The following is a 22,325-nucleotide window of genomic DNA, read 5'->3' as shown; positions in this document are numbered from 1 at the left end:
CTCCGTACAGACGGCGCCCGTAGTCAGGATCGAACCTGAGTCTCCGGCGCTGCATTCGCTGTAAAGCAGCAACTCTACCGCTGCGCCACCGTGCCCACTTAGCACATCTTCCCATCTCCACCCTTTTCTGCTATCTGTAGAGACCACTGCCACTGCAACTCTGTGGTTCAGTTATTCCTTCCCACCCAAACCGCCCCCCTCCCCAGGCACGTACCCCAGCAACCGCAGGAGATCTAACACCTGTCCCCACACCTCCTCCCTCACCTCCATCAGGAACCAAGCCGCCTTTCCAGGTGAGACAGTTGCTACATCCGTTTGCCGATGAAACCTCTCCTCACCTGTATCCACCTATCACTTGCCTGGCTATGTCCCCTCTTTTCCAGCTTTCCCCCCGTCCTCTAATCAGCTTGAAGAAAGGTCCTAATCCAAAACATCACCTGTCCATTTCCTCCACAGATGCTGCCCGACCTGCTGAATTACTCCAGCACTGTGTGTTTTACTCAAAATGATAAAGAACTTGGGTTAAACTACCAATGGAATGTTGTTTTGGTTTAGTTTATTAGTGCCACATGTACCAAGACACAGTGAAAAGCTTTGTTTTGCATCCTATTAAAGCCAATCCGATATACCACACATAATTACCATCAAGTTAAACTCAAATACAATAGAGAGAGCAAAGGGGGAGATCTCGAGTGAAAAATATAGTTCTTAGCATTGTAACACATCAATTCCATAAACAAAGTCCAATGTCCGCAATGGGGTTTGAAGTGAATTGGACAGTACCCTAGCTTATGGAAGGGCCGTTCAGAAACCTGATAACAGAGGGGAAGAAGCTGTCTCTGAGTCTGATGGTGCGTGCAATCAAGCTTCTGTACTTGAGTCTAAAGAGATGATTCAAGGATGTTCTGGCAACGGAAGTGGCAGAAAGAGTACATATCCTCTGAAGGTATCACAAAGTGCTGGAGTAACTCAGCAGGTCAGGCAGCATCAAGGAGAGAGGGAATGGATGACGTTTCGGGTCGAGACTGAAGAAGGGTCTCGACCCGAAACATCATCCATTCCCTCTCTCCTAGATGCTGCCTGACCTGCTGAGTTACTCCAGCATTTTGTGATACCTTCGATTTGTACCAGCATCTGCAGTTATTTTCCTACCTATCCTCTGAACATCACCTCTGAACTACAAACAGGCACATGCACACACAGAGGAGGTCCGATATTGGCCCTGTAAGCGATGACAGAACCCACAAAATTGGAATGGAATCAAGTCACCTTTGATCTCTCAAGGAAAGATTTTCTAAGTGAACTCAATAAATGGTCTCGTTTATGGACCTGACTAACGTGACACCTTTGTGTCATTTCTTTGTTTAGAATGGCAAGAAGGGACATTTGTGCCCCCTGTGATCCCTGTCTGTAAGCAGTAAACAGTGGAGACTTTCCATGAAGTTTCACTGAAAAGTGAAGTGAAATTGGGAAGGACACAGGAAAAACTTGAACAATAACAGATACAATTGATGCAAAAATTCCGTTCGGGAATAGTCCGAACATCTGTAATGGGTGGGATCAATGAACAAAAGGATTTGTGGCAGAGAGGCATGAATGACTAAAAGCTAGTTTTCAAGCACAAAGGTTAATGGAAAGTTCGCTTTACTTTTGGAAGCAAAGGAGAAATCAATGAAGTATTACTTGTTTTATGAAATGGTAATCTGATAAGGCTAATTACAGTCTAATCAATTTATTCTCAAACAGTACCAAAGTGATAGAAGGTAGTTATTTCATCAATAACATTTAGTTTCGTTTAGTTTAGATTAGAGATACAGCGTGGGAACAGGCCCGACAGCCCACCGAGTCCACGCCGACCAGTGATCTCCACACATTAACACTATCCTGCACGCACAATAGGGATCATTTACATTTTATGCCAAGCCAATTAACCTACACGTCTGTACGTCTTTGGAGTGTGGAAGGAAACTGAAGATCTCGGAGAAAACCCTCGCAGGCCACGGGGAGATAAGACACCATCAGCTGGAGTAACTCAGCAGGTCAGACAGCATCTCTGGAGAAAAGGAACAGATAACGTTTCGGGTTGAGACTTCTGAAGGGCCTGAAGAAGGGTCTCGACCCGAAACGTCACCTATTCCTTTTCTCCAGAGATGCTGTCTGAGTTATTCCAGCTTTAAATTTTCGGTTTAAACCAGCATCTGCAGTTCCTTCCTACACAGGTCACGGGGAGAAAATACAAACACTGTACAGACCGCACCCGCAGTCAAGATCGAACCTGGGTCTCTGGCGCTGTAAGGCAGCAACTCTACTGCTGTGCCACCATGCTGCCCACATTGTTTATTGATGTCAAGTGCAGGTTACACCAGGATCACTTGGCTAAACGTGGAATCAAGGAACGTTGGCAATTTTGAAGTCAATGGACACCAATGGGAAAACAGGTGATGGGTATGGTGTTCAAGGCTGATCACCACAACCACATGACATGAGGCAGTCTCCGAGACCCAACCATCTTCAACTGCTTCATCACTGATCTTTCTTCCATCATGAGGGGTGACCACTGATGACTGCACCATGTTCAATTCTATTTGCAACTCTTCATCAAATGAAAGATTCACCAGTGTACTCTGTTCAGTATTCAGTCATGGGTTTGTAGGCGATGAGAAACATACCAAGAGAATGGCTGACAATGGACATCTCGAGCAAGGGAGAGTTCAACCTCTACCATTGTAGGCTCCTCTTTCATCACCACCTCAGTACCCCCTTGAATGGTTATGACAGTGGTCTTTGTAAAACCAAACGACTTAAGAAGTTCACCAGATTGATCCCTGGGATGGCAGGACTTTCATATGAAGAAAGACTGGATAGACTAGGCTTATACTCGCTGGAATTTAGAAGACTGAGGGGGGATCTTATTGAAACATATAAAATTCTTAAGGGGTTGGAGAGGCTAGATGCGGGAAGATTGTTCCCGATGTTGGGGAAGTCCAGAACCAGGGGTCACAGCTTAAGGATAAGGGGGAAGTCTTTTAGGACCGAGATGAGAAAACATTTCTTCACACAGAGACTGGTGAATCTGTGGAATTCTTTGCCACAGAAGGTAGTTGAGGCCAGTTCATTGGCTATATTTAAGAGGGAGTTAGATGTGGCCCTTGTGGCTAAAGGGATCAGGGGGTATGGAGAGAAGGCAGGTACAGGTTACTGAGCTGGATGATCAGCCATGATCCTAGTGAATGGCGGTGCAGGCTCGAAGGGCCGAATGGCCTACTCCTGCACCTATTTTCTATGTTTCTATGAATGAAAATGTGAATGTTCCAGATTCCTTCATCTGGCTGTTTTACTTCGGGAAGCAATGGATTCATTCCTTTTTGATTTTGGGGCTTAAATCAGGCTTATCTTGTACAGTTAAATTTATGGGTGGCATGGTGGCATTGCGGCAAACCTACTGCCTTACAGCGCCAAAACCCGGGTTCGATCCTGACTACAGGTGCTTGTCTGTATGGAGTTTGTACGTTCTCCCCATGACCTGCGTGTGTTTTCTCCGAGATCTTCAGTTTCCTCCCCACACTCCAAAGACGTATAGGTTTGTAGGTGAATTGGCTTGGTATGAATGATTAAATGTAAAATTGTCCCCAGTGCGTGTAGGATGGTGTTAATGTGCGTGGATCGTCGGTCGGTGCGGACTCAGTAGACCAGTTTCCGCACTGTATCTCTAAACCAAACCACATGGCATCGACTATACAAGATGAGTCAATAGTGAGACTGAATAAGCCTGCCTGAGTGTAACTCCAACACTCTCAAGATACTAAACACCATCCAGAACAAAACAATTCACTTGATTGCTTCCCTATCCATCGCCTTTAATGTTAATTATCTTTACTGCTAGTGCACATTTGCTGTAATGTGTAATACCTACAAAATGCACTGTGATTTTAGATGTAGAGATACAGCGCGGAAACAGGCCCTTCTGCCCACCGAGTCCGCGTCGCCCAGCGATCCCCGCACATTAACACTATCCTACACACACTAGGGACAATTTTTACATTTACCCAGTCAATTAACCTACATACCTGTACGTCTTTGGAGTGTGGGAGGAAACCGAAGATCTCGGAGAAAACCCACGCTGGTCATGGGAAGAACGTACAAACTCCGTACAGACGGCGCCCGTAGCAAGGATCGAACCTGAGTCTCCGGCGCTGCATTCGCTGTAAGGCAGCAACTCTACCGCTGCGCCACCGTGCCGGTTACATATCTAGGCTAGTCTAACAGCACATAAAAACTGAGTGGGAAAGAACTGCAGATGCTAGTTTAAATCAAAGGTAGACACCAAATGCTGGAATAACTCAGCGGGGCAGGCAGCATCTCTGGAGAGAAGGAATGGGCGACGTTTCGGGTCGAGACCCTTCTTCAGAGGACGGGGTTGAGGCAGGAACAACAACAGCCTTTGAAAGACCTTTGGATAAGTACATCGATAGGAAAGGCTGAGAGGGACATGGGTCAAATGCAAGCAAATGGTAAACCAGCATTGATGGGCATTATGCAGTTGCTAGAAACAAAAAAAAACCCAGAGTGTTGGAGAAACTCAGCAGACCAGGCAGCATCTGAGGAGAAAAATGGTCAGACGATGTTTCAGGATGGCTCAAAAAGTCATCTGTCCACTTCCCTCCACAGATTTTAGTTTAGTTTAGAGATACAGCGCGGAAACAGGCCCTTTCGGCCCACTGGGTCCGCGCCGACCAGCAATCACCACACATTAACACTATCCTATACCAACTAGGGACAATTTTTTACATTTACCAAGCCAATTAACCTACAAACCTGTACGTCTTTGGAGTGTGGGAGGAAACCGATGATCTCGGAAAAAGCCCACGCGGGTCACGGGGAGAACGTACAAACTCCGTACAGACGGCGCCCGTAGTCGGGATCGAACCCGGGTCTCCGGAGCTCAATTCGCTGTAAGGCGGCAACTCTACCGCTGCTCCACCGTGCCGCACCATAAATGCTGCCTGATCCACAAAGTTCCTCCAGCACTTTGTTTATCGATGGGTATCTTGGTCGGCATGGACGAGCCGTGCTGAATGGGCTGCTTTGGAGCTACCTGTCTCTGTGACACGTACAAAGGTATTTATTCACAAAATGCTGGAGTAACTCAGCAGGTCAGGCAGCATCTCAGGACAGAAGGAATGGGTGACGTTTCGGGTCGAGACCGTTCTTCAGACTGATGTCAGGGGGGCGGGACAAAGGAAGGATATAGGTGGAGACAGGAAGATAGAGGGAGATCTGGGAAGGAGGAGGGGAAGAGAGGGACAGAGGAGCTATCTAAAGAGAACTATCTCCTCTCTGTTACACGTACCGTCCACTCCTAACTTTAAACCAATCTCTAAATCTTGTGAACAAAAACAAATCCGACCAATGGTCCTGTTATCCTTTCCCAGTATTTACAACAATTATAATTTACGAAACAGATTCTCACTAAAATCCACTTCTGATTAAAGGATAAGAATTTGTGCCGCTGCACACATCTTTCACTGACGGGATTCAGAACATGGATCTTTCATTTGGCTCTCTGTATCCATTATCGAGAGCACTAATTTGCCTCAAAACGACGAGAGCAAGTACTCCCTCCCCTGAGGGCTTACTAAGTGAACTCCAACACATGCCGTCATGTTTAGCTCGAGGAAGCTCTTAAGTGGTCAGTTACAGATATGTGATGACAGTTCTCCCACATGATAATCTTGTCGAGGAGTGAATTATTTATAGAAGTGAGAAAATGATTACAAAACAAAGAAATGCGTTTCCAACTGGATGTCCCACAGCATTTGCAACATTCTCTCCACCTCTGCACCCTTCATTTAGTTTAGTTTTGATTATAGATACAGCATGGAAAAAGGCCATTCAGCCCTCCGAGACCGTGTCGACCAGCGACCCCCGCACATTAACACCATCCTACACACACTGGGGACAACTTTACATTTTTTATACCAAGCCAATTAACCTACAAACCTGTACGGTTTTGGAGTGTGGGAGGAAAGGAAAGATCTCACAGAAAACCCACACACGCCACGGGGAGAACGGGTAAACTCTGTACAGGCAGTACGCGCAGTCAGGATTGAACCTGGGTCTCTGGCGCTGCAAGGCGGCAGCTTTACCGCAACACCACCGTGCCACCCATAAACGTAACTATAAAAGACAAGCCTAATTTAAGCCCAAAAGTCGAAAAAGAATTAATCCATTGCTTCCCGAAGTAAAACAGGCCAGGCAAAGGAAACTGGACCCTTCCCACCAAAGTGTGTAGGAAGGAACTGCAGATGCTGGTTTAAGCTAAAGCTGGAGTAACTCAGCGGGACAGGCAGCATCACTGGAGAGAAGGAATGGGTGGTGTTTCGGGTCAAGACCTTTCTTCAGACGATAGTTCGGTTTTACAAAGGCCACTGTCATAACCATTCAAGGGAGAGCTGAGCGGGTGATGAAAGATGACCATAAAATGCGAATAGGCAGCCCATCGTAAGATGAAAGGCATCCTTCTGGATGTGAAATATCAATGTGTAACTGTCTTCTAAACAGACTGGCTGCAGCTGAGGAACGATTCATTTCTTATCACTGCCACAGCTAAAATAATTTATCCACCTGACAGTTTTATTCAGTTAATGCAAAGGTTTATCCATGGAAATGGAAAGTGTCACAACAAATTAAAACAAGAACGAAAATAACCATTGAAAGCAGCACAAAGACATTTTCTTTTTCAGTCTCAATTTGAAATAATCATTTGTGGTGAGCAGTTTGCGGTGGTGAAACAAAGAAAGTGACTCGGACCCGAATAAACCACATTAATTAATTCAAGATAAAACCTTTTTGAGATGTAAAATAGAAGGAAAAACATCAACACAACCAAATGCGACAGTACTTGATTTTACTTTTACACAGATAACATTTATTGGAAATATAAATTATGCCAAAGCAGAGTTGTGACAACACAATCCACTTTGCCACTTCTCCACACATCCAAGGGAACAGCTGAAAAGCAGAATTAATTTTTTTAAACTGCCTGTTTTAGGCAAGATAAAGTAAGATCAAGAGAGTTGCTGATGAAGAATGCATACAACTTTACAAGTGGTTGGAACATAAACCGCCTGTGCATTTCAGAATTTAACACTGGTTTAAACCAAAGATAGACACAAAGTGCTGGAGTATCACAGCGAGACAGGCATCATCTCTGGAGAGAAGGAACGGGTGACATTTCGGGTCGAGACCCCTCTTCAGACCTGTGTCTATCTTCAGGACTTATCATTCTGTGCTAAAGTCCGTACGGCATTGGGCTCCTTCAGGCCAAGGAAAGTTTCCAGAATGTACTACCGCAAAATCCCATTGTGCAGGAACAGAATGGAAACATGAGGGAAAAGTGCGCAACAAAAAATAATAGAAATGAGGCAATTGCAAGATCGATCTCTGATTCTATATCTTGGACATTTAATTTAGTTTAGTTTAGTTTAGTTTTGAGATACAGTGCGGAAACAGGCCCTTCGGCCCACCGACCAGCAATCCTCGCACATTAACACTGTCCTACACACACTAGGGACAATTAGACTTATACCAAGCCAGTTAAACTACAAACCTGTACGCCTTTAGAATGTGAGAGGAAACGGAAGATCTCAGAGAAAACCCACGCAGGTCACGGGGGGGAGCATACAAACTCCCTACAGACAAGCATCCGTAGTCAGGATCGAACCCGGGTCTCTGGCGCTGTAAGTGCTGTAAGGCAGTCACTCTATCGCTGCACCACCATGCTGCCCTTAGTTTAGTTAAATGCCGATATTTAGTTAATATTTGCCCCGAGATTGAATGGGATGCAATGTTGCACTGACTTTATACTCTGGAAGGCTCTTTATACTCTGGAAGGCAGCACATCATACAAGCAAATGAGATTAGAAGATCCAAAACCGAAACAAAAGTACTTGAATCATTGCGCAGGTCAAGTAACATCGATGGAGTGAGAAACAGTCAATGAGAGGGATCAAGGACCCCTTCAGCAAAACTGGGAAAGTGATAAAACAAACATATTTGTGAGGAGTGGAGAGACCAGAGGCAATTTCTGTGATGAGGTAAAGCCACAGTTGTCAATTTAAAATTGCTTTAAAAACAGACTTACTCTAAAAACAGGTGGCGCAGCGGTAACGCTACGGCCTTACAGCGCCAGAGACTCAGGTTCGATCCTGACTACGGGTGCTGTCTGTACGGAGTTTGTACGTTCTCCCTGTGACCTGCGTGGGTTTACTCCGAGATCTTGGGTTTCCTCCCACACTCCAAAGACGTACGGGTTTGTAGGTTAATTGGCTTGGTATAAATGTAAAAAAATGTAAAATTGTCCCTAGTGTGTGTAGGATAGTGTTTTAGATTTAGATTTAGAGATACAGCGCAGAAACAGGCCCTTCGGCCCACCAGGTCTGCGCCGCCCAGCGATCCCCGCACATTAACACTATCCTATACCCACTACGGACAATATTTACATTTACCCAGCCAATTAACCTACTTACCTGCACGTCTTTGGAGTGTGGGAGGAAACCGAAGATCTCGGAGAAAACCCACGCAGGTCACGGGGAGAACGTACAAACTCCGTACAGACGGCGCCCGTAGTAGGGATCGAACCTGAGGCTGTAAGGCAGCAACTCTACCGCTGCGCCACCGTGCCGAAGACATATCTAGGCTACTCTAACAGCACATAAAAACTGTGTGGGAAAGAACTGCAGATGCTGGTTTAAATCAAAAGTAGACACCAAATGCTGGAGTAACTCAATGTTAAATGCAATGTTAAGTTCCAATGACGATGATAACCCAGATGAAAGGTGAGGTACTGATCCTGGAGCTTATGTTTAACATCCCTGAAGATCGCAGCGGTTGAAGATAGAGAACTCAATGTACTATTGGGATAGAGCATGAAAGTTACAGGGGGGGGGGGGAGGGTGAGTGGAAGGTGCAGATTGAATAAAGTGCCTTGCAGTCACCTGATGTGTATGGGAAAGTACAAGAAGAGGTTGGTGGAGATGGAAGAGTAGACTGGGGAGTCACTGAGGGAATGAACCCCTCGGAATGCGGAAAGCGAAAGGGGAGCAAGATGCATTTATTGGTGAAATCACACTGGGAAAAGAAGGGAACGATCGATTTACCGTGGACTCTGGTGAATTAGAAGATAAGGGAGTGTCTTGACGTCATGGTGCAGTGGGTGATTGTTTTGCATTTTAGATTTAGAGATACAGCGCGGAAACAGGCCCTTCGGCCCACCGAGTCCGCACCGCCCAGCGATCCCCGCACACTAACACTATCCTACACACACTAGGGACAATCTTTACATTTGTCCAGCCAATTAACCTACAAACCTGCACGTCTTTGGAGTGTGGGAGGAAACCGAAGATCTCGGAGAAAACCCACGCAGGTCACGGGGAGAACGTACAAACTCCGTACAGACGGTGAGTTACTCCAGCATTTTGTGTCTGTCTCCTATGTTCTATGTTCTCCTATGTTCTATAGATGTCAACTCATCTATATCGGCGAAACCAAGCGCAGGCTCGGCGATCGCTTCGCTGAACACCTGCGCTCGGTCCGCATTAACGCCACTGATCTCCCGGTGGCCCAGCACTTCAACTCCCCCTCCCATTCCCAGTCTGACCTCTCTGTCATGGGCCTCCTCCAGTGCCATAGTGAGGCCCGCCGGAAATTGGAGGAGCAGCACCTCATATTTCGCCTGGGCAGTTTGCGGCCCGGTGGTATGAACGTCGACTTCTCCAACTTCAGATAGCTCCTCTGTCCCTCCCTTCCCCTCCTCCTTCCCAGATCTCCCTCTATCTTCCTGTCTCCACCTATATCCTTCCTTTGTCCCACCCCCGACATCAGTCTGAAGAAGGGTCTCGACCCGAAACGTCACCCATTCCTTCTCTCCCGAGATGCTGCCTGACCTGCTGAGTTACTCCAGCATTTTGTGAATAAATCGATTTGTACCAGCATCTGCAGTTATTTTCTTATCCTATGTTCTATCTCTTTGTTTCTATGTTTCTATTTGAGTCAAAGGGTTGGAAGTTCACATCCTGAGACTACGGTGATAGTTCAGTGCAGCTCAGAGAGACATGTGTACCGACGAAGGAGATGTCTTTCAAGTGATCAAGCTCTCACATAAACACAATGATGACAGAATAAGTCAAAGAGCTCCCACCATGCACATCTGCCCATCAACCCCTTCTCATCTTGACCCACCTATCATTTGCCAGATCCTTATCGAAACGTATAAGATTATTAAGGGGTTGGACACGTTAGAGGCATGAAACATGTTCCCAATGTTGGGGGAGTCCAGAACAAGGGGCCACAGTTTAAGAATAAGGGATAGGCCATTTAAAACTGAGATGAGGAAAAACTTTTTCAGTCAGAGATTTGTGAATCTGTGGAATTCTCTGCCTCAGAAGGCAGTGGGGGCCAATTCTCTGAATGCATTCAAGAGAGAGCTAGATAGAGCTCTTAAGGATAGCGGAGTCAGGGGGTATGGGGAGAAGGCAGGAACGGGGTACTGATTGAGAATGATCAGCCATGATCACATTGAATGGTGGTGCTGGCTCGAGGGGCCGAATGGCCTCCTCCTGCACCTATTGTCTATTGTCTATTGTCCTGCTTCACTCCTATCCCTCACCTCTTCACACTGGTCACCTCCCCTTTACAAGTCTGATGAATAGTCTCGAACCGAAACGTAGGGCGGCAGAGTGGAACAGCGCTAGAGCTTGCAGCCCCAGAGACCCGGGTTTGATCCTGACTATGGGTGCTATCTGTACGGAGTTTGTACGCTCTCCCCTTGAGTTTTTCCCGAGATTTTTGGTTTCCTCCCACACTCCAAAGACATACAGGTACGTAGGTTAATTGGCTTGATATAAGTGTAAATTGTCCCTGGTCAGTATTGGGTAGTGTTAATGTGCAGGGATCGCTGATTAGTGTGGACTCGGTGGGCCGAAGGGCCTGTTTCTTTAAAAAAAAATTTAAAAACTATTTGTGTCTGATGAAGGGTCTCGACCCGAAACGTCGCCTATTCCTTTTCTCCACAGATGCTGCCTGACCTGCTGAGTTATGCCAGCACTTTGTATCTATCACCTTTACATTCACAGCCCTGGTGCCTACCCTCGAGCCAAACGTCAACTGTCCCTCTACCTCCACAGATGCTGCATGACTTGTTGAGTTCCTCCAGAAGCAGGCGTTTTGCTACCGATCCCAGCATCTGCAGTCTGCTTCATCTCCGAATTATCCCCGGTGGCCCAGTCAATACATCCCTCAACTATCATCACTGAGATTTCAATGTTGTTAATTGAATCTTGCGAAAGGTGTTATTAACTTGCCACCATGTTTCTGCAACAGTGATTAATTTTGGAAATAGTTCATGGCTCACAATTTGATTCTCGACATCGTGAGCTCACGAAAGCCACAAGGCTGCCAACTGATCACTTCATGCTCTGAATATCAAAATGCAAAATATCATACCACATTAGTCTTGACAAGTGCATGTTTAAATGCTTAATCCTAAAAGCAATTGAATGAGGTCATGCCGAGACCAGGGTGGAAGAAAATAAAATTAGTGCATCTTTGGAAATGTTGTTCGCCACCCAGTAACCTCCCGTTAAATGCGCATTGTCGAGATGACTGCAGGAGAGAGGGCCACGTTTGAATGTGAACCACCTGTCCAATTAATAAGCTTGCTGAAAGTTAATAGTTGTCTCAAGACACCAAAGGGTAGATACCGAGTTGTAGAAACAGCGTCTATCAACAGACCGGCTACTAATCTACAATCAGCAATTCCTACAGGAGATTCGTGCAGTAACCCAAGCAATGCTGGTGCATACTTTCAGGGAATGGAGACTCCACCAAACAAAAGAAGGAATAAACAAAAAAACAAGGTTATCAATGCAGAAAGCCAGCCACAGATTACAACCCAGTTGGACACAAAATGCTGGAGTAACTCAGCGGGATGGGCAGCATCTCTGGATAGAAGGAATGGGTGACGTTTCGGGTCGAGATTTGTCTCCAATTAATGTGCAGGAAGGAACTGCAGATGCTGCTATAAAAAGAAGAAAGACACAAAAAGCTGGAGTAACTCAGCGGGTCAGATCTGAAGAAGGGTCCCTAAACGCCACCTATTACCCTTTCTCCAGAGATGCTGTCTGACCCGCTGAGTTATTCCAGCTTTTTGTGTCTATTAATCTGTGTGAATGGTTTTGGTTTAGAATACCAGGGAAAAGATCTCCAGGCTCTCACAACAGGAAATAGGAAAGGAAGCAAAGAGAAAACATTTTCCATTCCCATGCCAAGTACAATTCCTAAGACAAACGTTGAATAATTCTCCTCCCTCCACCCCCTCCCCCTATCCTCCCTCCTCCCCCTCCCTCCCTAGGAGAAAGATTTAAACTTTAAAATCTGAATGACTTAAAAAATATAACAACGATTTCAATGAAACTTCTTCCATTAGCACCAAAGGGACGACGGTGAGTAAGGTGGACCTAAAATTGTCGTGCTATCGTGCACCGTTTTTGCTGTAGTTCAGGAACAAACAAACAAACAAATGAGAGTCTTAGTATATAGATGGATGGACAGGTGGGACTAGTGTAGATTGGTGTGGGCAAGTTGAGCCGAAGGGCCTGTATGACTCTATGACTGTGACAATCAATTCAAACTCAGGTACAAAGGGTGGAGCAGAGGAGAAGATAAGAGTGCATTCCGGCTGAAATATCTGAACACAACTTAAAATCACGACTATGTATTGATCATATTATGTAGGCGGTTTATTGACCCGACAGTCACAGTCATGCAGCATAGAAAGAGACCCTTTGGCCCAAGACACGTGGGCCTGTCGGTGGGCACCCATCCCTGTTAATCCCATCCTCCAGCACTTGGCTGGCAGCTTACAATGCTGAAACAATTCAAGTGCTCATCTAGAATAAGAAAATAACTGCAGATGCTGGTACAAATCGAAGGTATTTATTCACAAAATGCTGGAGTAACTCAGCAGGTCAGGCAGCATCTCGGGACAGAAGGAATGGGCGACGTTTCGGGTCGAGACCCTTCTTCAGACTGATGTCAGGGGGGCGGGACAAAGGAAGGATATAGGTGGAGACAGGAAGATAGAGGGAGAACTGGGAAGGGGGAGGGGAAGGGAGGGACAGAGGAACTATCTAAAGTTGGAGAAGTCAATGTTCATACCGCTGGGCTGCAAGCTGCCCAGGCAAAATATGAGGTGCTGTTCCTCCAATTTCCGGTAGGCCTCACTATGACACTGGAGGAGGCCCATGACAGAAAGGTCAGACTGGGAGTGGGAGGGGGAGTTGAAGTGCTCAGCCACCGGGAGATCAGATTGGTTAACGTGGACCGAGCGCAGGTGTTGAGCGAAGCGATCGCCAAGCCTGCGTTTGGTTTCGCCAATGTAAATAAGTTGACATCTAGAGCAGCGGATGCAATAGATGAGGTTGGAGGAGGTGCTCATCTAGAAATCACTTGAACACAGTTAGCGACACTACTTCCACCACTCTCTCTGACCATACATTCTAGACACAGTACTCTTCACTCCTTGAGGTAGAAAGTACCTACGAATGAATGATTGAATGAATGAATGAATGAATGAATGAATGAATGAATGAATGAATGAATGAATAGGTTTAGTGGCTAAGTATGTGCATATACAAGGAATGTGCCTTGGTGCTCAGGTCATAAATGACAACACAAACATACAGTTAACAATTGAGAATAGAGCATAACCACATCAAAACAATAAGGATACAACATTACGGTCTAAACATGTGGGTGAAAATAAACCAGAGCAAAAAAAGAGACTGCAGACTTTGGTTATTGAGTAGAACGACTACTCGTGGGGGAAAAAAGCTGTTTTTATGTCTGGCTGTGGCTGCTTTGACAGTCCGGAGTCGCCTTCCAGAGGGAAGTGCTTCAAAGAGTTTGTGGCCAGGGTGAGAGGGGTCAGAGATGATCTTGCCCGCTCGCTTCCTGGCCCTTGCAGTGTACAGTTCGTCAATGGGGGGAAGGATGCAGCCAACAACCTTCTCAACCGATCCGTTGCAGCCTCCGGATGTCGTGCTTGGTGGCTGAGCCAAACCAGACCATGATGGAGAAGGTGAGGACGGACTCAATCATAGCAGTATAGAATTGGACCATCATCAGATCCCTATCAGATCCCTTTAAGTTTTAAATTCTAATTCTAAATAGTTTTGTTTGTAAAAACCAAACGATGGAACATTTAGCATATGGCCCATTAAAAATGACCTGCAGAATTACTTGGATGACTTATTTATAACTTATTCTTTCCATTGTCATCGGGATTCCATTGGTATTCACTGAACCATGTAGTTTTTAGCCTCCATTTTCCATAGTTTTGTAAAGTTGGTTGAAATGATGTCAAAAATGAGTCTTGAGTTGAACAATTCAACCGGAAAGTATACATTGCCTTCTCATCACCAAGTCTGATGGGTGGATTGTAGTTTCAATAACATTTCTACAACTCATTCATTTAATGCAAACAAAATGTTTCCCCCACCTCAAGGGTTGACCCAGAATCTGGCATCTAATGCAAAATCTTTATTATTCAGATGCTTTCTTGAAGATTCTCAATCATCAGGGCAGCATGGTGGCGCAGCGGTAGAGTTGCTGCCTTGCAGAGTTTGCAGCGCCAGAGACCCGGGTTCGATCCCGACTACGGGTGCTGTCTGTACGGAGTTTGTACGTTCTCCCCGTGACCGTGTGGGTTTTCTCCAAGATCTTCGGTTTCCTCCCACACTCAATAGAAGTACAGGTTTGTAGGTTAGTTGGCTTCGTGTAAATGTAAAATTGTCCCTGGGGTGTGTAGGTTAGTGTTAATGTGCGAGGATCGCTGGTCGGCACGGGCCTATTTCCGCGCTGTATCTCTAAACTAAATCTCATGGAAGTTGACAATAACCTCATTATCCAGTGGAAGTCAAGTTGACAGCCCTGCCTCAAGCTGAAATTAATTTATACAATATGTTGAAAGCTACTTCTCCCAGTTTCACCGTAAGTTCGCTTGGTCATTTTCATAAATAGGTCATCGTAAACTAGACAACCGAAGCAGACTTGCTCGCAATGTTTATGCATCAGCAAGTCCGAATGCACCAAAAATCCTCCAATAAAATTCAAAAAGAATCAAGATCATCAAATGGTTACTGAACTCACCCATCAATCTGTTGAAGCCAACATTCCTGGTGGGCGACTCGTCCAACCCTTCGATTCCACTGTAAAGTGAATGTGAAATCCTTCGTTCCCTGTCGTCCATCATAGCATCAATGGGCAGATCAGGCCCAGAGGGGCTCCCAGGTGTCTCGAGCTGGGGGGGGGGGGGGGGGGGGGAGGGGGGGGGGGGGAGGGAGAGAGGTGGGGGAGAGAGAGAAAAAAAAATTACATTGAAGGACCATTTAGCAGCATGTGGGAGCGCGACAAGTTGCCCCAAGCTTGCACCCCGACCGGGTGCCCAATGAACTAGAACTCCTCACCAAGGTTCACAACAATTTGCAATGACAGTCCTGCTTAATGACTAACTTTCTGTGCCACTTTCTAAAATACCTCCCACGGTGCCCTGTCAGATCTCCTCAACACTCTGGAAAGAATACAGAAATTAAAAGCCGCCTTCTGGCTGCTTTGGTGAATTCGTGAAGTGAAAACAAAAGGCACTGCAAACACAAAAAGACTGTAAAATATATACATTTTTTGTTTACAGAAATAGGTTACTGTATCTTGGATGATAGAATGTGCAGGACAGACAAAGTGCTGATCGGTTTTTCCTGAGGTTTAAAGCTCATCAGATTGTGTCTTAGCTTGGTTATGGAACAGAAAATAGGCTTACTGTTACTGGATTGAAATAATTCTAGGTTATGGACACATGCCACTCAAGCTGATCCATGCTCCTCGAAGCAACAGGATATCATTGTTCCTGCATTAAAATTCAAGCTTTATGGTAACTAGCAAGCCGCTCTTTCCAGAAGGATGCTGGCTATTCAATCTGCAGATGTCATTATCTCAAGAGGGATGAGAGCAGTGGATTAGCCTCACGCAGTTCAGATCTGGGTTATCCAGCAGAGATTTATCAGGATGAGAGTTTCTCGTGCCTTCTCGTCGCGACAATTATTTCGGGGACGAGGCGCGGAAACTCTCATGATTTAAATGCAACTAAAACTTTGGCAACTTGGTGGCGTGCCACAAAGGTGCTCTTCTGAGGCCGGGGCTGAACCGCGTTTTTCTACGTCGAAAAAAACAAACAAAGATTGAGGGGGTAATCTTATAGAAACTTACAAAATTCTTAAGGGGTTGGACAGGATAGATGCAGGAAGATTGTTCCCGATGTTGGGGAAGTCCAGAACAAGGGGTCACAGTTTAAGGATAAGGGGGAAGTCTTTTAGGACCGAGATTGGAATATTTTTTTTTCACACAGAGAGTGGTGAATCTGTGGAATTCTCTGCCACAGAGGGTAGTTGAGGCTAGTTCATTGGCTATATTTAAGAGGGAGTTAGATGTGGCCCTTGTGGCTAAAGGGATCAGGGGGTATGGAGAGAAGGCAGGTACGGGATACTGAGTTGGATGATCAGCCATGATCATATTGAATGGCGGTGCAGGCTCGAAGGGCCGAATGGCCTACTCCTGCACCTATTTTCGATGTTTCTATGTTTAAACCATATCCGGCTGCATCTGTCCCACTTCACCCTCCCAACGTAAGCGACTGATGAACAACGTCGCTCAACTCTCAATGCATACAAAGTCACAAAAACACAATTTACAGGAGGCTTCGCGGGTATTGGGCGGGAAACAGACTGGATCTCCCCCCCCAGAGCTGGCAGCAACTTGAATGGATCAAATTACATCAGATTCAGGAGAGCCTCTCCCCTTCGAAAATAATGACATCTGTTCTCAGAAGGATAACATCCTTTTAGATGTGTGATATTTGCTGTTCCTGCACAGATGGCATAATGCTCCCCTTCGCAGGCTTGTGACAATTTACAATTTACTACCATTAGATTTGTCCCATTGTGGTCAGCAATAGTTCACATCTGTGAATACAACTGCATTAACAAGAACCAGGCAGCTTTTAGAACAGACTTTATCAGTGTTATTCGCAGACAGCAAATAATTCGGACAACTATTATGGAATGAGTCAAAGATTTCCGAACAGGTGATGTAGATGTTTCTTGAAAAAATGTTTTACCTGGTAATCTATTAGTTAGAGAAGGGGTTGTGTGCTTAGTAGCACCGTGGAAGCCTGCGTTTTCCCAGTGGGGGAATCAGTATCTTAAACTTAAACTATGGGGTCGCACGGTGGCACAGCGGTAGAGTTGCTGCCTTACAGCGCCGGAGATCCAGGTTCGATCCTGACTACGGGTGCTGTCTGCACAAAGTTTGTTCGTTCTCCCCGTGAACTGCGTGGGTTTTCTCCGGGCGCTCCAGTTTCCTCCCACACTCCAAAGACGTACAGGTTTGTCGGTTAATTGGCTTAGGTAAAAAAAAGTTGTAAATTGTCCCTCGGACAGTGTTCGTGCGCGGGGATCGCTGGTCGGCGCAGACTCGATGGGCTGAAGGGCATGTTTCACAGGCTGTATCTCTCAACTAAACTAAACTGAACTATCTTAATGTCCCATGTGAGCATTGAGAACCGAATTATGGCCCCAAATAAAAAAAGTAATTTCAACAGCAAACCAAAAGTTTGAATAAAATGTTTATTCTTTGAATAATTAAATGGCAGTTGTTTTTCCCATTCAAGTGAGATATGTGGTTTCCAGTTTCGCTGTAATATGTCCTATAAATACAGATTAAATCATGGAAAGCTCTTGATAAAAGTCAGCAAATCAGTTCTGCACCAGGTAACATCCACAATGGAAGTGCTTTTTCCCAGAACCAAAGCAACTTTTCTATGGCTGTTGAGAAGTCAACAATTTGCACTCAATGTAAAAATCACCCACTGAGACCTCTCGGAACTGTGCATTTTGAGGATCTAGAAACATCGAAAATAGGTGCAGGAGTAGGCCATTCAGCCCTTCGAGCCAGCACCGCCATTCAATATGATCATGGCTGATCATCCAACTCAGTGTTCCGTACCTGCCTTCTCTCCATCTGAATTATGAGGATCAGCTACCCAGGAGGGGGTACAGAAGGCAAAGTTCAGGACGACATTTATTGAAATGGTCAGTTTTTTTAGTTTACAGATACAGCGCGGAAACAAGGCCCTTCAGCCCACTGTGTCCGTGCCGACACCATCGATCACCCTGTACACTCGCACTTATCCTACACGCTCGGGGCAATTTACAATTTTTACCGGAGCCAACTAACCTACAAACAATAGGCAATAGGTGTAGGAGGAAGCCATTCGGCCCTTCGAGCCAGCACCGCCATTCAATGTGATCATGGCTGATCATTCTCAATCAGTACCCCGTTCCTGCCTTCTCCCCATACCCCCTGACACCGCTATCCTTAAGAGCTCTATCTAGCTCTCTCTTGAATGCATTCAGAGAATTGGCCTCCACTGCCTTCTGAGGCAGAGAATTCCACAGATTCACAACTCTCTGACTGAAAAAGTTTATTCTCATCTCCGTTCTAAATGGCCTACCCCTTATTCTTAAACTGTGGCCCCTGGTTCTGGACTCCCCCAACATCGGGAACATGTTTCCTGCCTCTGACGTGTCCAACCCCTTAATTATCTTATACGTTTCGATAAGATCCCCTCTCATCCTTCTAAATTCCAGTGTATACAAGCCTAGTCATTCCAGTCTTTCAACATACGACAGACCCGCCATTCCGGGAATTAACCGAGTGAACCTACGCTGCGCGCCCTCAATAGCAAGAATATCCTTCCTCAAATTTGGAGACCAAAACTGCACACAGTACTCCAGGTGTGGTCTCAGTAGGGCCCTGTACAACTGCAGAAAGACCTCTTTGCTCCTATACTCAACTCCTCTTGTTATGAAGGCCAACATTCCATTGGCTTTCTTCACTGCCTGCTGTACCTGCATGCTTCCTTTCAGTGACTGATGCACTAGAACACCCAGATCTCGTTGTACGTCCCCTTTTCCGGGAATTAACCTAGTAAACCTACGCTGCACGCCCTCAATAGCAAGAATATCCTTCCTCAAACCTGCACGTCTTTGCAGTGTGGGAAGAAATCGGTGCGCCTGGAGAAAATCCACGTGGTCACAGGTCTGTATTGACAGCAACCGTAGAAACGTACAAAGTCTGTATTGACAGCAACCGTAGTCGGGATCTAGCCCAGGTTCCCGCCGCTGGAAGGCAGCAACTCTACCGCCACCCCTCTGTGCCGCACAAATGTCGACATTTATTGAATGTATTTATTATTTACATTTATCTGCCCCATGAATAAACAGAACGGCACACGTCTAGTTGGATTCTATCCATGAAACCATACTGCTGGTACTGGAGCAGGCATAGCGGGGCATTCCATTGTTCATTTCTTAATTTGATGAGCGCATTTCATTTGGCAGCATCCACTATGTAAAACTGCCAAAAATCATAATTTATTTTTCCAACATTTTGCCCCAAAAGAAAATGTTTAATTTATTTGTTGACCAATTGCATTGTATACATTCCCATGTACGGATGTCAAGATTTTTTTTAACAAATATTTAGGACAACTTTAAATCATAATTTGAGAGTTTTTTCGGCCTCTCTTGCCAGAAAATTATGATCATCCATGTAGAGATGCTCTTCAAGTTACTGTTCAAGATGGACAAAGTGTTAAATGCCTGCCACCATGTTCTTGCTGCAACATGGCCCATTTCACAAGTCCACAAGTAATAGGAGTAGAATTAGGCCATTCGGCCCATCAAGTCCACTCCGCCATTCAATCAAGGCTGATCTCTTCCTCCTAATCCCATTTTCCTGCCTTCTCCCCATAACCCTTGACACAATTTTTAGCCAAGAATTTGTCTATCTCTGCCTTAAAAATATCCACTGACTTGGCCTCCACAGCCCTCTGTGGCAATGAGTTCCACAGATTAACTACCCTCTGACTAAAGAAGTTCCTCCTCACCTTCTTTCTAAAAGAGTGCCCTTTAATTCTGAGGCTGTGACCTCTGGTCCTGGACTCTCCCACCAGTGGAAACATCCTTTCCACATCCACCCTATCCAGGCCTTTCATTATTCTGTAAGTTTCAATGAGGTCCCCCCTCAACCTGTCCCCCCTCCCCCCTCAACCTTCTAAACCCCAACGAGCACAGGCCCAGTGCCGCCAAACGCTCATCACATGTTAACCCACTCATTCCTTGTAAAACAAGATGGGGCGTCATTCAATTACACACACAACAAAGCAATCTATCACTCTGTTCCCCTGGGGATTTGAAGAGGATATAGGAAGCGGAACGGGAAGAGATTAACCAATGCTTTTTTTCCCAGGCCTTTGCAGTCCCGGGCACAAGCATACAATGTCACAACAATAACAAACTGGCAGCACATCCGTGCCCATGAATAGTTGCTTACAGCAAACAGCATGCGATACAATGTGAACAGGAAAAGCCCAGCAAACAACTCTCAGATGGATGTGACAGCACTCTGAAGTCTCCTTGATGTATGTAGCATCACTATCACTTAAGGGGATGTCAATCCAAAATCTCCCTGAGAATTTCAAATGTGGTGGCCACTAAACAGAGATTGCATTCAAATTCCAACCTTACACAATGGAATAACATTTTTTTTCCATCGGAGCTTTGCATTTATCAAACAAGTATCAAATAAGATTGCCAAAGCAAAATATATATATTTTTTTTAAGGGCCAATCATTTGATCAGTTCCTTCTCAGGCTTTCACAGGGGAAAATAATCACATTGCATCATTTTAACAATAGCCACTATTTTTCATTCCGTACATCAAAATATATTCGATGTTTGAGCTTCGTTCAATATTCTGATTGTGCGTTAAGGCAATCAGTGCTGCACCTGAATGTTATGGACAACAGCGGCGGAAGGGAAGAGACTCGACAAGCTGGTCAGGAAGGCCAGCTCTGTCCTGGGTTGCCCCCTCGACTCAGTGCAGGCGGTGGGAGAGAGGAGGATGATGGCAAAGTTAACATCGCTGCTGGACAACGACTCCCACCCCATGCAGGACACTGTCACTGCACTGAGTAGCTCCTTCAGTGACAGACTCCTTCACACCAAGTGTGTGAAGGAGAGATATCGGAGGTCCTTCCTTCCCGCTGCTGTGAGACTGCACAACCAGCACTGCTCCGAGAAGACGAGTCAACAATAACAGCTAAGAACACACAGAAAACTGATGACAATTTATGTATCTTTTATTTATAATGAATGATCTCTTGATCTCCTGCTATCCACTTTGCTGCTGCAACACTGTAAATTTCCCCGGTGTGGGACGAATAAAGGAATATATCATTATTATTATTATTATTATTATTAACAATTCCACCGTTGCCAGAATCAGAGTAACTTTAATGCTGTCACTTTTCACCACCTTTTCCCTACTCTGATTAACATTTCCTACATGATTCAGTTACATTACTGCCTGCTTGGCGAGCAGGACAGGCAGAAAATAAATAAACAATCAGGAATCACAGCAGCAACTTAATTATTCCAATGATTCCAATGAAATCAGTTTTTTAAATGAATAAATCTATAAAGTCTTCTGAATTTTAACGAACATGTTAAATGCAAATGATTGTACACAAAGGAACATCCAGATCGAAAGAGGTACAATCAATATTTAAAAGAGATGTGGGAAATGGCAGGAGGACCGAGGGAAAGAGGTCCACAATGTGTTACAGGCAGCTTAAAGCATTGCTTACGGTTGACAGGACAATAGACAATAGGTGCAGGAGTAGGCCATTCGGCCCTTCAAGCCAGCACTGTCATTCAATGTGATCATGGCTGATCATTCTCAATCAGTACCTCGTTCCTGCCTTCTCCCCAAACCCCCTGACTCCGCTATCCTTAAGAGCTCTATCTAGCTCTCTCTTGAATGCATTCAGAGAATTGGCCTCCACTGCCTTCTGAGGAGAGGGGCGACACACGATATTGAAGCCACAGGAAAAGTGACTGTTTTAGCCAGAGAAAGTTACAGAAAATTGGAAAAGTGGCACAACATCGATATACTAAAACTCTCGTTTGTTTGTTTGTTGTCAAACAAGATCCCCCCTCATCCTTCTAAATTCCAGTGAATACAAGCCCAGTCGACCCATTCTTTCATCATATGTCAGTCCTGCTATCCCGGGAATTAACCTGGTGAACCTACGCTACACTCCCTCAATAGCAAGAATTTCCATCCTCAAATTAGGAGACCAAAACTGTACA

At 45.4% G+C, this 22,325-nt stretch overlaps 1 protein-coding gene across 7 annotated transcripts in view; it reads right to left on the bottom strand.

Moving 5' to 3' along the window:
• The window catches only part of pard3aa (par-3 family cell polarity regulator alpha, a), a 946,605-nt gene that overhangs the window by 338,052 nt on the left and 586,228 nt on the right, over positions 1–22,325 (bottom strand). For all 7 annotated transcript variants that reach the window (XM_078425377.1, XM_078425422.1, XM_078425385.1 and 4 more), the window contains one exon: positions 15,208–15,358. In XM_078425377.1, the coding sequence (XP_078281503.1) occupies positions 15,208–15,358 (151 nt within the window). The remainder of the gene's footprint in view (positions 1–15,207; positions 15,359–22,325) is intronic.

This window comes from Rhinoraja longicauda, chromosome 2 (assembly GCF_053455715.1).
Source record: "Rhinoraja longicauda isolate Sanriku21f chromosome 2, sRhiLon1.1, whole genome shotgun sequence".
Classification (NCBI taxonomy): domain Eukaryota; kingdom Metazoa; phylum Chordata; class Chondrichthyes; order Rajiformes; family Arhynchobatidae; genus Rhinoraja; species Rhinoraja longicauda.
Note: the sequence above shows the minus strand (reverse complement) of the source record. Positions and strands in the feature narration are given on the sequence as shown.